This window comes from Caloenas nicobarica, chromosome 17 (assembly GCF_036013445.1).
Source record: "Caloenas nicobarica isolate bCalNic1 chromosome 17, bCalNic1.hap1, whole genome shotgun sequence".
NCBI classification, from domain to species: Eukaryota; Metazoa; Chordata; class Aves; order Columbiformes; family Columbidae; genus Caloenas; species Caloenas nicobarica.
The window spans coordinates 6,156,437-6,169,125 of record NC_088261.1 but is presented as its reverse complement, the minus strand read 5'-3'; the positions used below and the strand labels follow the sequence as shown (position 1 = coordinate 6,169,125).

The window sequence follows — 12,689 nt, the reverse complement described above, 5'->3', positions numbered from 1 at the left end:
CTGGTGCATTTTGCTTCTCATTCTGCTTCTTCCGTAGATATTTCCAACATTACCTGTTGAGCCACTGTCCTGGTGTGAACATCAGCATAACCCATTAGTGCCATCTCCTCGTACAGCCTTTCACAGTGACTTCACATGCTCCCTTCAGCAGCACCGGACAGTTTGCAGGTTGTAAAACTTCAGCCTGTGCTACCGATCACTGTAGCTTCCTGAGTATGTGCAAGGCTGCAAGTGGGAATTGCCTTAGATTCTCCATTTGCTTAATAAAAGCAGAACAGGAATTCCACATGGAACGATGTAGTGAATTTATTAAGAGTTCATCTGCCATCCTCACACTTCAGCACATCACTTAAGGTTGTTTAAAAAAATACCATAAATGAGAAAAAAAAAAAAAGCACACAGCAAAAACCCAACTTATTTTCTGTCTACAGGATAGGAGGCATTTAACCCTCCCTGTTCCACCATTGCTAGAATTTCTTGAAGTACCAGGAGCTGTAGATTGTCGCAGAACAAATCTCAGCTCAGTTGAGTTTCCTTCCAGCAACCCCAGCACATTTCCAACGCAACCAACTCCTTTACAGCCGGGCCTTGAAGCTTTCATCATCAGCTGAATGGGGGCACAGAAAGGATTTACACCATCTGGGAATTAATCAGATGGACACTTCCCAAGTTCCCCAGACAAATCCCACCCCTTTTGCTCACACAGTTTCTGATCCTCCACATTTGTCCCCAAACTACTCCATGCCTTGACAATGGCACTAGATTCTCCTCATGGCTTTCACTTCTCCACATTTCTCAATAGCTTTTTCCCTTCACTCAGCTTTTTTTGGCACTTTCATTTCCTCATGCCTGAGAGAGAGGTTTGATCAGCCCATAATCCATGCACCTCGTGAGGCAATCACGTGCTACATTAATGACATGCTGCTTCTTGGGGTCATCCGCTTGCTTGCCAACGTACGTCAGAATCTCCAGGAGCTCCGTCTCCACCAGCTTCTTGGCCAGCTCTTTGTCAGAGCTGATTAAATTGAAAGCGATGACCAGCCCTCGGTGCTGTATTTCCATGTTCTCATGCAAGCAGAGCCTCTGCAGGATCTCAAGCCACTGGGTGGTCTTCAATGGAGAGAGAGAGAGAGAGAGAGAGAGATCATTAGTATTGATCTGAAGAATACCTCAACCAAGAAAAGTGTAACAAGGTATTTCTAAGCAGAAGGAAGCACAGACTCACCTCTTCAATACTCATGTCAGGTACAGTTATTTGATTCTTTAACTAAGGAACTTTTGAACCCAATATTTCTTAACACTAAAGTCAAAAGCTTTCATGGCAGTAGCACCACATGAAACATGTTTCATGTTTAGGCTGCTGCATAATCTCTGTGCAAAAAAATCTGATCGGAGTATTGACACAGCTGAGATGACCAGAAGCAGACCATCCCCTTCCCCCACTGATTTTCCTTTGCATTGATTAATCATTTTTATTCTAAGAAGCCCCAGTGCCCAACATCAGTGTGTGTGTGCACAACAGAGCGTCCATGAGCTCTCAAGCACAGCTCTTCACAGACCCCACACAGCTGAATGACTTCTCAGCACCTACAGATCTGTGCAGGGAACGAAGAAGTTTTGGGATTTGTACAGCTCAGTAGGTTATCTAGCAAGCTCTTCTCATTTGAGTGAAACAGGGTTTGGATTTCAGGTTATTCAGGCTTAGAGAATAATATTCTACATTCCTAACCTTGCCTGACAGTTGGCATCCTGGCCTTAGCTTGAGGAATAGCTATATGAAAATGTTTCAGCTCTGAGATGAAGTCTAGTTTAAGGCAGGTGGGTTTACTTTGTGCAGGGATGAACTAGCAGCATGCACACCCAGGTCTCATCTTCACCGCTAAGTTCCCCACTATCAAACTGGTGGAACTACACCTTCCTTTTGAGAGGCATTTTAATGACTGAGCCATGTCCCTTCAAGGCTATGTCTACGCTGCCAGCTGGTGTTTGGTTTATGGTTTTAAACCATTTATCAGGTTTATGGTCTTACCACTTCAGTCATCTTAGAGCAGAGCTTCTTTTGTGCTGCTGTGAGCATGGCAAGGGCTCCTGCCGCTGCAACCTGGACTTTCTCATCATCCTCACCACACAGTAACACCACCAACTTCAGCCGGTCGTTGCCATCAGCCACGAACCGCTCTTGAACCTAAAAAAAAACCCCAAACCATGATATCCAGAGATAACACATTTAGGAATGCCTCATCGCAGTGGCTCATAAACTACTGTATGCAGTCAAGTCCGAGATGCCCTATGAGTTACCTCCTTGTTGACAGCCAGGTTGCACATACACTCTGTGGCTGCCTGTCGAAGTTGGTCGTGATTCTCAAACATGTAGTTTTCAATATCTGGCAGGGCCCTCTCTTTTACTATCTTCATCCTGTGTGAAACCCAGTTCAATAAAATACATCATGAGACAAGCAATAACCAACTTATAAAATATTAACTGTAAACAGGGAAGACCTTGAAACAAATCAGTGTCCACAGCACTGGGCTCATGACATGTGGTTTATTCTGTATTTAATGCAGATTTGGTTCATGTCTTTCCTCTTTCCAGAGGAAAATGTGCCACTCTCCTCTTCCCGGCTATTTTATGAATCTTTTAGTTCTGAGACATTTGTAGCTCTACCAAAGGTAGCTCAAACTGACCAGTCTTCATAGTCCTACAAGAAAAGCATTGAACTGAAATTCACATTCACTTCTGGGGAAGAAAGAAGGTCAAAAAGCAGTTAAACTCACCTAAGTTTATCACTTCTTCCTGCAAAGTTAGTGAGACCTAACAGAGCCTCGTAATTCTGGAGACCATCTCTCTCAGTGTTCAGCAGGCTGACAAGTGGCCTCACCACCTCATACACCTAAAAAAAGACAGGTCATTGCTTTTTCAGCTCTCAGCAACTATCATGTGTTCAAGGAATTATCAATTTTTTTTTTAAGCTTACCCTCTCCCCTGGGAACGCCATGTCTGGATTGGAGATAGCAGCAATTTTTGCCAGAGCATGAGAAGCCTTTATCTTGCCAACATCTGTGCCTTCCACAGCCAGAGGTATCAGGGCCTAGTGACACACAGCAAAGCAATCAATGCCCCTTGACAAGATTTAAAGGATGGCATAAATATACTAAAATAGGTTACAAATATCCTAAAGGTGTGTCTGTTGAACAAATGGGTCTGGACTATAGCCCACAGAGATATTTTTCTTTTGTGCTCAAATAGGCATCACACCAGAGCTTGTAGATCACATACAGTTGTTTCAAGATTGCTTCTTTGGAGACTTGCATAGACAGGCTTGGAGTGTCAGTCTGGGCTCCAGGGACTACCAAAATGTCTTGTACTTTCCTGCCACATTGCAGGCTCCCAACAGACATCAACTGCACATCAGGTTGGGCTGCAGACACAAAAGTAATCACCTTTCCACCACCTTGAGCAACAATGGTCCCACGGTCCTTAGGGTCTTCACACAAGGCAAGAAACACCCTGCAGAAACACAGCATCACTTAGTGGAACAGCCCCACGGAAGACAACCACCCATGTCCCTCATGGAAGGGCGTTGAGGCTTTGCAGGGGTGCCAGATCCATTGGGTAAATTCCAGATGTTTGATGCAGTGGCCACAGTACTTTGGGAGGAAGCAATAAACAGCACGGTAAAAAGATTCCAGGAACTCTGTTCCAGATGAAACCAGCGCACAGGAATAGAAGATCAAACTGCATCCTAGCAAGCCAGCTTCAAGGTCAGAATGTGGATTTTTATGACACTGCTTAAGTAAAACTTTGCTTTTGAATCTTTTCTCCACCTTCCTTTCATCCCTCCCCCATACGCACCACCCCACAAAGCAAGGAGCCAGCCCAGGTCCCCATCTCAGTGGCACACAGTGGCTAGTGCTCCCAGCTCCCATGACAGCGATGAAGGCACCTGGCGATGAGCTCCTTGCTCTGGTCCGTCAGGATGGCACTGTCCGCCTTCACCATGCAGGCCAAGGCAGAGACAACACCAGCTTTCAACAACCGCTTCACCCGCTTCACCACAAAATCCTTCTTGTCCTGAGGAGGGACATTGGAAAGGGATTAGTCCCTGAAGAGCCACCATCCTGCCAACTAAAGCCAAGCCTGGCTGGAGAGCAAAGCAACCTCAGCCTCGGAGACAGGAGACCTGAGGTCTGTGACAGTGGATGCACTAAAGAAAATCTTCAGATCCAAGCATCTCCTCCCATTTCCCCAGGTGCAGACAACCTACCTTTGGATGCTCCTCCGGCACATGCTGCTTGGAGAATTTTGCCAGTTGCACCAGCTCTGGGACCAGCTCCTTGGTGTCATAGCTGTTGGTACAGTTCACCAGCGCAGAAGCCACGGAATACAAGATAGTCTTGTCGCTTGTCTGCACAGAAAAATAAAGGATTATGTGAAGGTGAGGAGGACACAGCAGGAAAACAGGTCCCTTCGGACTGCCATTGTGGTAGTTTGCACTAGCTGAAGTGTTCTTAGGCTTATCCCCAGCTTTATAGGCCACAACAAGGAAAACTAAAAGTTTTTATGGCCAAACAGGCTGTTTGACATTATCAGGTGCTCTCAACACCTTGATGCTTTTGGTTTTCATGCAGTTGCTGACAGTAAAGGTCAGCCTTCCTCAGCCTGGGGAGAAGAGCAGAACGATAACAACCTTGAGGTGCCTCCGTGGAACAGGCAGAACTGCAGTTTTGCTAAACTGGAGGTGAGAATTTGGGGTCACAGCTCCTCCTGCTTGGGGGGACAGCGTTGGGCTGGAGAGCTGGGAAAACGTTATGCTACCAGAGGAACGAGGACACAGGGTAAGGAGACAGACCTTGGCCAATTCAAACATAGCTTGCAGGGCTGGCTCATCTTCAACAAAGTCATCTTTCACATCTGCATCGAGGGTTAGGTACGCCAGCCCTTCCACAGCCCATTTCCTGGTGCGGGCATCAATGCTGGTGTTGCACAACCATCTGGAAGAAAGAAAAACATCTATGTTTTTATCTCAGAAGCCAGGACTAATTTATCTGGGAGAAGGAGGAAAACACATATTGAGACTGTTTCAGGCCCAAACATGTCCTCAGGTTCTGCTGCACCTCCTAAAGACTGTGGGTGCTTCTCCTGAAACATGATCTTCCTCCCATGGCCCAGCTTGAGGGATCTAAATGTTGCAAGGAAAGACAGAGCAGCACAGCTACCCAGCATTGCTTTGCCTTCACCGTCACGTAAAACACGAGATACCCCATTGTCTGGTGCCAGCAGCAATGATCATCCATTCAGTCACTTCCCACCTCCTTGGCTTGTCCACCTGGTAAATTCACCTTCAGAAGGTACTTGTGCATATTCTAGGTGACCTTGATTAGGCTGTGCCATTCTGGCAAAGAGGGAGGCACCATGTCTGGTGTCTCACATGGGAAGTGAGGGAGGGAAAAAGGCTTGTCTGGATATAGGCAGGAGGAACACATGGTTGCTTGAGGCACAGAAGAGCTCCAGGTCCCAACGCAATGGACTCTGGGGGCACTATCAGCTGTCAGGAAGCAACGGTGAATTAAGGCAACACGTGGGCAGGATCCCTGGGGGAAGGAGCATATTGTATTTTGCAAAGTATGGAACAATAGAAGGAAAAAAAATAAAATCACCCACTTCCGGCACTGCTTGGCTAGCTTCTCAGTGGACCCCTCAGCAAACTGTCGCAGTGCATAATCTGTACCTCCTGCTGAGCCCAGCTTGCAGAGACCCTGAGGGGGGATGAAGAGGATACACCAGTTAGAAAGGTTCATTAACTCTATTATCACAGCCTAATCCCATATCTAAAGTTCAAGGTCAGGTCTAACAAAGAGGAAGCATCCTGATACCCCATAGATCGTTCAGCTTGTAGCACAGCAAAGTGAGGTTTTGTGCTCTTATTGGGTGTCTTTAATGGAGGATTAACCAGTTTTGCCTTCCAAGTCATCAATAATCCACATGTTCTCCTGGTCTGCCAGCTCACCTTTCCTTGCAGAGGGAAGCAGCATAAACCATTCCCCAGCTGAGGTGAGTGAACCCAACATGTTCCCAGGACCTGTCCCCTCTCCCAGGTCCAGGGTTTAAGCTGGTGAGCGTTGCAGGTGTTAGAGGCAGGGGCTGCTGTCCTTACCACCAGCGCTCGAATTTTGATCTTCTCATTCTTGGTCTTCTTATAGATCTCCTTCAGGAGCGTCACCCCATTGGAGATGATGAAGGTGGCCCGGCTCAGCTTGGTGGAGGCATGGATGAGAGCTTCCACAGCCACCAGCTGGTCAATCTCCCTCTCGGACCCACACAGGGCAACCATCATCTCCATGACTCCCTTCATGCTAAGCAACTTGTTGCCCAAGTCAAAGGGCCCTTGCAGAACTCCAGACACCATCTGGATGGCATGGAGCGTCTTGTCCATATCCTGAGGGTCGACTTTGCTCCTGCAAGGGATATACAGAGTCATCACATGGAGCAGCAGTTGCTCATAGTTTTCATTATTCCCTTGAGCAGGGACCATCCCCCCTCAGATCAGGAGCTGAAATATATGGATATTTGGGACACAGCTGAGCCAAAATTCGTGTAAATTCATGTGATCCGGCAGGCAGGAGTTACGATGTGAGGATCTGAGGACCCCAGCTGAAGGATCCAGCGGGATCTCAAGCAAATCATTATCTCCCAGGGCCTCAATTTGGCAACTTAACTGGATTTGAAGTGCCTCATCTCATCTTTAAGACCTCCCAGGGCTAGCCCTGACTCACTTGATGTACTCCTCGCAGATCACCCGGTAGTTGTCGCGCTCCGGGTCGCAGCGTAGGTCATCGTACAGTTTATTTAAGAGGATGGAGGCCGTCAGCTGGGTGTTCTCTGTCAGCGGCAGGCAGTCAGGCATCTCTGGAATCTGCCCTACCACTTCCAGTATCTTTTTTAAGCCTGGAAACAATGGAGAGATACCGCTGTTAGAGGAGAGAGGGGCTGTACAAAACTCAAGATACTATTTGCAGGTTTCTTGCAGTGAAATAACCAGATTGGGCAGTTTTCAATTACTTTGCAGCCTAATCACATAAGCCTTAAACAAAGAAGGCACTCGGATATTTACTGGGAAGGAGCTTCTGCTGGTGAGATGACAGGTTTGTGGCATCAGGCTTTTAAACAGCTCTCGGAGCGAGATAAAGTGTGGATTTTGTCCCTGCCTGGATGAGTTATTTTTGTCAGGAGGCATTAAACCTACTGACCTCCGAGGATGGAAGATTTGACTGAGGAAAAGTCAGTGACTTTCAAGCGATCCTAGATGTCTTAACCCTCCTTTTGCTAAAGTGTTATTTAATGAACTTCCACCAAAACGATAGCGCACATATGCATTGGAATTAATATAAAAACACACCCCACAAAAATTCCTGATCTCCTTCCAGTTTTTAGAAATGATCAGTTTAAGGATGCAGCAAGTTTATCTTATCCTGTATAAGCTAGACAATTTATCCAAGCCAAATCCTCCTCACATTAGCAAATACATTGGAATAAACTAACTATAAAAGTTGCCAGTCCTTTAGAAACCAAAAAATTCTTGCTCTCATACAGGTTTTTTTTTTTTCCTCTTAATCTTAAAATTGTTTCCTGCTAATAAGTCTAACATTGCTCCAGGTTTGCATGCACCAAAAAAAGCTAGAGGGGGTTCATTTGATAGAGAAGATCAGTTCTACAGGTATTCAGGCAAGAATACACAGCTCCCCATCTCCCAAACCAGAACAAGGATGAGGGGAAGGACTCACCGTTGTCGATGACAAAGGTGGTCCTGCTGTTGTCATGGTCTTTCAGGTCCTTTCTCGGTATATTCTTGTTGAGGAGGTTGAGAGCTCGGTCTCGTCCCTGCCCAGATACGTTCTTACTGACCAGCATATCCAGCAAACGCATCGTGATCATCTTCAAATCTTTTTTACTATCTATACAGAAGCAAGGCAGTAGCAGCCAGTTACGAGAAATTACCTTGGAAAGCTGGCGAACCCAGTGAAAACCATGCAAAACCATCGTGTAGCTGGAACTTGGGTATTTAAATTAACACCACAAGGATAAGAGCTGTGTGCAGGCTGTGATTCTGGGCAGCTGGAGGGTAAAGTCCCCGCTTTGAAGGAATAAGGGGACACCCCAGGAGCAGAGCCCTCCCTGCTCACCCTGTGTCTCCTCCAGCAAGACTGAAGCACCACCAGGATTTTCGCCCTTACCCAGCACCACGGCCTCCTCCTTCCCGTGCTGCTCCTCCTTCCCCTGGCCCAGCAAGCAGTCGCTGATGGTCTGCAGCAGGTTGCAGACAGCCAGTGAGATCTCTTCGTTGTCTACCGACATCCACATACAAATGTTGTCGATGCCCAGGTAGTGGAGGATGGCGGTGGCCTGGTCCCAGAAAGGAGAGAGCAGGGCGGCCGTTAGCCAAGGGCACGAGCCTTTCCCTCCTGTGTGCTTCAGAAAGGTCAGGCTCAGCTTGCGCAAAGAAAGGATTTGCCTGGGTGAATCCCGAGTCAGTTTTGCTTTTCAGCCTTATAATCCTTGATAAAACTCCTAAAATGTAGAGATGCCAGTGATGCAGACTATTTCCAGTGAGGATGTTTTGAAGAGCACAGCTGGATTTGGAAGAGGTGGTTAACACAGAACCTGTTTGGTGCAAAAAGCCCGTCCTGGCTGTGAGCAAACCCAGAGTCATCAGGCAGCCTGTCCCTGTGCATGGTGGCACGTCAGTAATTCAGGGGAGGCATGTTCAGAAACACACTGACCCAGCAAGATTTGCAGAACAGCCTTTTTGCACATCACAGAAAAACAAAATAGGTTTTGACTGCACTGGATTTTTACCCAGTAGATTTTACTTTTGTTGTATTGTAGTTCCCTTCAGTCCTTTGCACCATCACATTGACATGCATATGCATTTTGCACGTGTCCATCTACTGTTTCCAACCACAAGACACAGACAGGGCTGCTTATGAGCTTGTTTAGACTATATAAAAACTGTCTTTGTGTCAAGTAAGATATCAGCTGTCTCAGAGACCCCTGGGACTTGCCTTGGGACCCTTCCAAGGAACCTTAACTCCCTTGGAGATCCTCCCTGCTTTCCTTCATCTAAGCCTTGGACAAAACTTATCCAGAGTTAGTTATTTGTTGCTTTTCTGAGACCTGTGATAAAGGATGTGGATGTGACCCAGTCACACTCACCACAACTTCCACAGTAACAAATTTTAAGTTTTACTTCAGCACACACGAAGGGAACATGTACAGCTTTGGCCCCAGAGGTCAGGACCACAGTAAAAGGCACTTTCAATAGTCTTGTGTTAATGCCACTTGTTTATTTGTATTTTTTTTTCCCCCCAGAATTTCAAGCTTTATTTGTAGGATTTAATTTTTTCCCACTGCTCACAAACTATTGCAAACTTTCCACTCCCCCCAGGTTCAAGGCAATAGCAGTGAAGGTCCCAAGCACCTCGTTACCTACCCGAGCCTTATGTCCTGTGCACATCCCCGAAAGCGTCCTCACAGCTGCCAGGATCAGCTCAGGATTTTTGGTTTCTATCAGCTGCAGCAGCAAACTGACCCCGTTGTTCTGGAAAATCCTCTCAGCACCGGCTTCTTCCCGCCCTAGGACGATGAGGTTGTTGGCAGCCTGGGTGGGAGACAAAAATTGGGGCTCAGCAGCACATCCCTGCCAGCAGCCCCCAAAACACCCCTGTGCAGCTCTGGGGTATCCCAGTGGGAGCTGTGGGGTGACCATCTCCTGATGGGCGCAGTGCACCAGCTCTGACTCCACCGGGGAGTTTCTCCAGGCGCATCTGGGGGCTGGTTTTGCTCTGCCCAAGAAAAGCGGGTCATTGCTGGGAGGGAAACATGGGGAAGGCGGCAGAGACGGGCACAAGCAGACATCCAGTCTGATCCCACCTTTGGTATTTTGGGAGGTTGCTCCACCTTCCCACAGCACAAAGGTGATGCCTCTTTGGGGCACTTCTCCCCTCGGTTGTCTCTCTGAGCACAGTTCCTCACCTCATCCTCCACGCGGGAGAGGTGGGGAAAGGAATGGAGATTTCTGCTCCTTGGGACGGCCTCTGACATTAACCAGCAATTTTGTCAAGTCCAGGAGAGTTCTCACCTTTTCTCGCTTTTCTTTCTCACTGTTCTCATCCAGCAGGATTTCAAACATCTTCTGCACCCTTGAGTCTGTGGAGAACTGAATGCGCAGCTGTGCCAACAGAGAGCGTGTGGAGCATTAGAGGGAGAAAAATGAAGGAGCAATTTTCCTTTGTCACTTCAAGGGCACCACACACCCTCAAACCAGAGACAATCAAAGGTGAATAACAAAACAGGCATTGCTGCTTAGTGATCAGCATCGGTTACCCACCTCAGACTCGTGGGCAAGGGCAGAGCCAAGCCTGAGACATCATCCAAGACCTCATGGCATGTAAAGTTGCAGGAACTTCCTCACAGCACCCCCGTAAAGGTAATTAAGTGAATGTGGCAATGGCCAGACTCAGTCCACAGCTGGCTCAGTTCCTTGCAAGGACCTTACAAAGACATTGAGGACCAGGCCAGCCTCAGGAGTGAGCTGCCACACTTCCCAGTTTAACCATTCAATCAGATTTACATGCAACGAGTGTGAACTTCCAGTTAACAGAGCCTATTTATCCCCCTACATTGTTTCAAGTTTCCAATATGATCAAAAATCCATCAGCACAACCCAGAGCACGGAGTTCCCACTCCTGCTCTGTGGACCTGGGACGGCTCCCCCAGCGTTTACCTTCTCCTGGATGTCGGCCCCCAGTCGCCTCAGGGTCTCCTGGAAGTTTTTGTTGCGGGGTTCGATGGTGGCACATTTCTGAGCATCTTTGAATGCTTGGTCCAATTTCCCCAATTTTTCCAGAGCTTGGCTGCGACGGTACAAGGCTTTGATATCCGAAGTGTTGATGTCAATAGCTGGGAAAGATCCAAAACACCAGGCATCGGTGCGCTTTTCAAAAATCCTCTATGTAAACTGTGATTTGCTTTACAGTGACTACAGGTCCTTGAGACATAGTTGTTAATATTGTGAGTGAATTGGTACCTGGTCAGCATCAACTGCACTGATGCACCAGATTGGTGCATCTTCTTTTGTACTTAATCCATTAATTCCCTTGTAGCCTCAGCACTTAGGTGTTAGTGGATGTTGTGGAATAAGACCAGAGTGCCCCAAAAGCAAATGCAAGAGCAGGATGGAGCAAACACGCCCAGCAACACAGTTCTCCTTTCCTCAAACAGCCCGTTCCTTACCTCTAGACGCATCCGAGGCCGCCTTGGCATATTCCTCCTGTTAAACCAGAGGGGAGGAGTGATTTGTTAGCTGGGGAATAGCAGGGCACGTCCCCATTGCTGATGCACGCTGAGACCTCCCTGTTCCTACTCACTAACAGAACACTCCAGTGAAACTATAAGGAAGGAAAGATGGGGCTGAGGTACCTTTCAATCACTGATGGGGGCAGAGAAGGTCTGTGACGGGGGTGAGGCAGCAACAGGCTGCCAAAAGCTTTTGCTTCGAAGTGGTTAAATGGAACCACCTCTGACCCAAATGGGTGTGCTCAGCCCCACCAGGATTGAAACAGGGAGAGAGATTTACAGCTCCAGGACAAGCTCAGAACAAATAACTTCAGACCAATTTGCAAACACCATATTTGATAAATAGACAAACCCCACTGTCCACAGCTGGTGAGCACCCTTGGCTGCCTCCCTGCTGCTCTCCCCTCAGTCAATGTCTGAGCAAACCAGGAGCTTTTCTCACCTTTTTGAGGTAACACGCTGCCCTGTTCCGGTACAGCACTGCCTGCAGCGCCTTGTCCTTGTTGAGCTTTATGGCTTGAGTGTAGCTTTGAACAGCTTTCTCATAGTTGCTGGCCTGAAAATATTTATTGCCCTCCTCTTTCAGCTGGATGGGATCCTCCATCTGGAGACCTTTAAGGGAAAATATCAATTTGTGTCCCATTTTCAGCTGCCTGTGTCACCAGGGTCATCTGCCTACTCCCCCAAGCTGAGCTTCACCACGAGACTGACATATAATTAACACACACATTAATAAACACAGCTTACCAGGCTGAAGAGTTTGGAGAATGAAGACCTAAATTGCTGTGGCTTCTCAGAAGCTTTTCCCACGGCTGTAGATCCTTAAGTGTCAATTAATAAATGAAAGAAAAACAAAGAATTAAAGAAGTTCACCAGCAGCACAGAGGGTCTGTGTGGCTCAGGAAAAAAAAGCTCACGTCCCACTCCAAGTTTGGGCAGGACCTGGCAGCTCCTGCTGCCTATCAGTGTCACCTGTCACTGCAGCCTGTCCCCTCCTTGTCCCCCCCCCGTGCTATATAGTGTCTGGGGAGGGCAGTGAGCCAGGGTCCCCACAGGCAGCCCAGCTCGGGGGGACCTGTGTGCAAGGGGCAGCACCTCTCTGCAGTGAGATGGGACCCTCTCCCACCTGCTGGGGCAAATCCCAGCTTCCCTCTGCCCACAGAGCTGCACAGGGTGTAGGGAGTGGGAACAGGGGCGTTTCATGCCAAAAAAGCCCATGGCTGGGATGGCTGACCTTCGTTGCAGTGCTCAGACCCTTTTCCCTTTCTATTTTGGGAAGCATGAGACAGCTGAGCCTCAGGGACAAGTGGCCCCACGCCAGCAGCTGCAGCAGCAC

At 47.9% G+C, this 12,689-nt stretch overlaps 1 protein-coding gene across 1 annotated transcript; it reads right to left on the bottom strand.

The window, feature by feature from the left end:
- Positions 1-290: 290 nt before the first annotated feature.
- UNC45B (unc-45 myosin chaperone B) lies at positions 291-12,507 on the bottom strand. The gene is made up of 21 exons (XM_065646951.1): positions 12,480-12,507; positions 12,101-12,174; positions 11,796-11,965; positions 11,291-11,327; positions 10,782-10,957; positions 10,137-10,226; positions 9,489-9,656; positions 8,233-8,401; positions 7,783-7,953; positions 6,775-6,946; positions 6,156-6,456; positions 5,663-5,757; positions 4,851-4,992; positions 4,266-4,406; positions 3,945-4,072; positions 3,442-3,508; positions 2,976-3,089; positions 2,776-2,891; positions 2,299-2,416; positions 2,030-2,185; positions 291-1,110 (listed from the first exon to the last, which is right to left on the bottom strand). The coding sequence occupies exons 3-21, from the start codon at positions 11,955-11,957 to the stop codon at positions 844-846; spliced, it is 2,790 nt and encodes a 929-aa protein (XP_065503023.1). The 5' UTR covers positions 11,958-11,965; positions 12,101-12,174; positions 12,480-12,507; the 3' UTR covers positions 291-843.
- Positions 12,508-12,689: the final 182 nt, after the last annotated feature.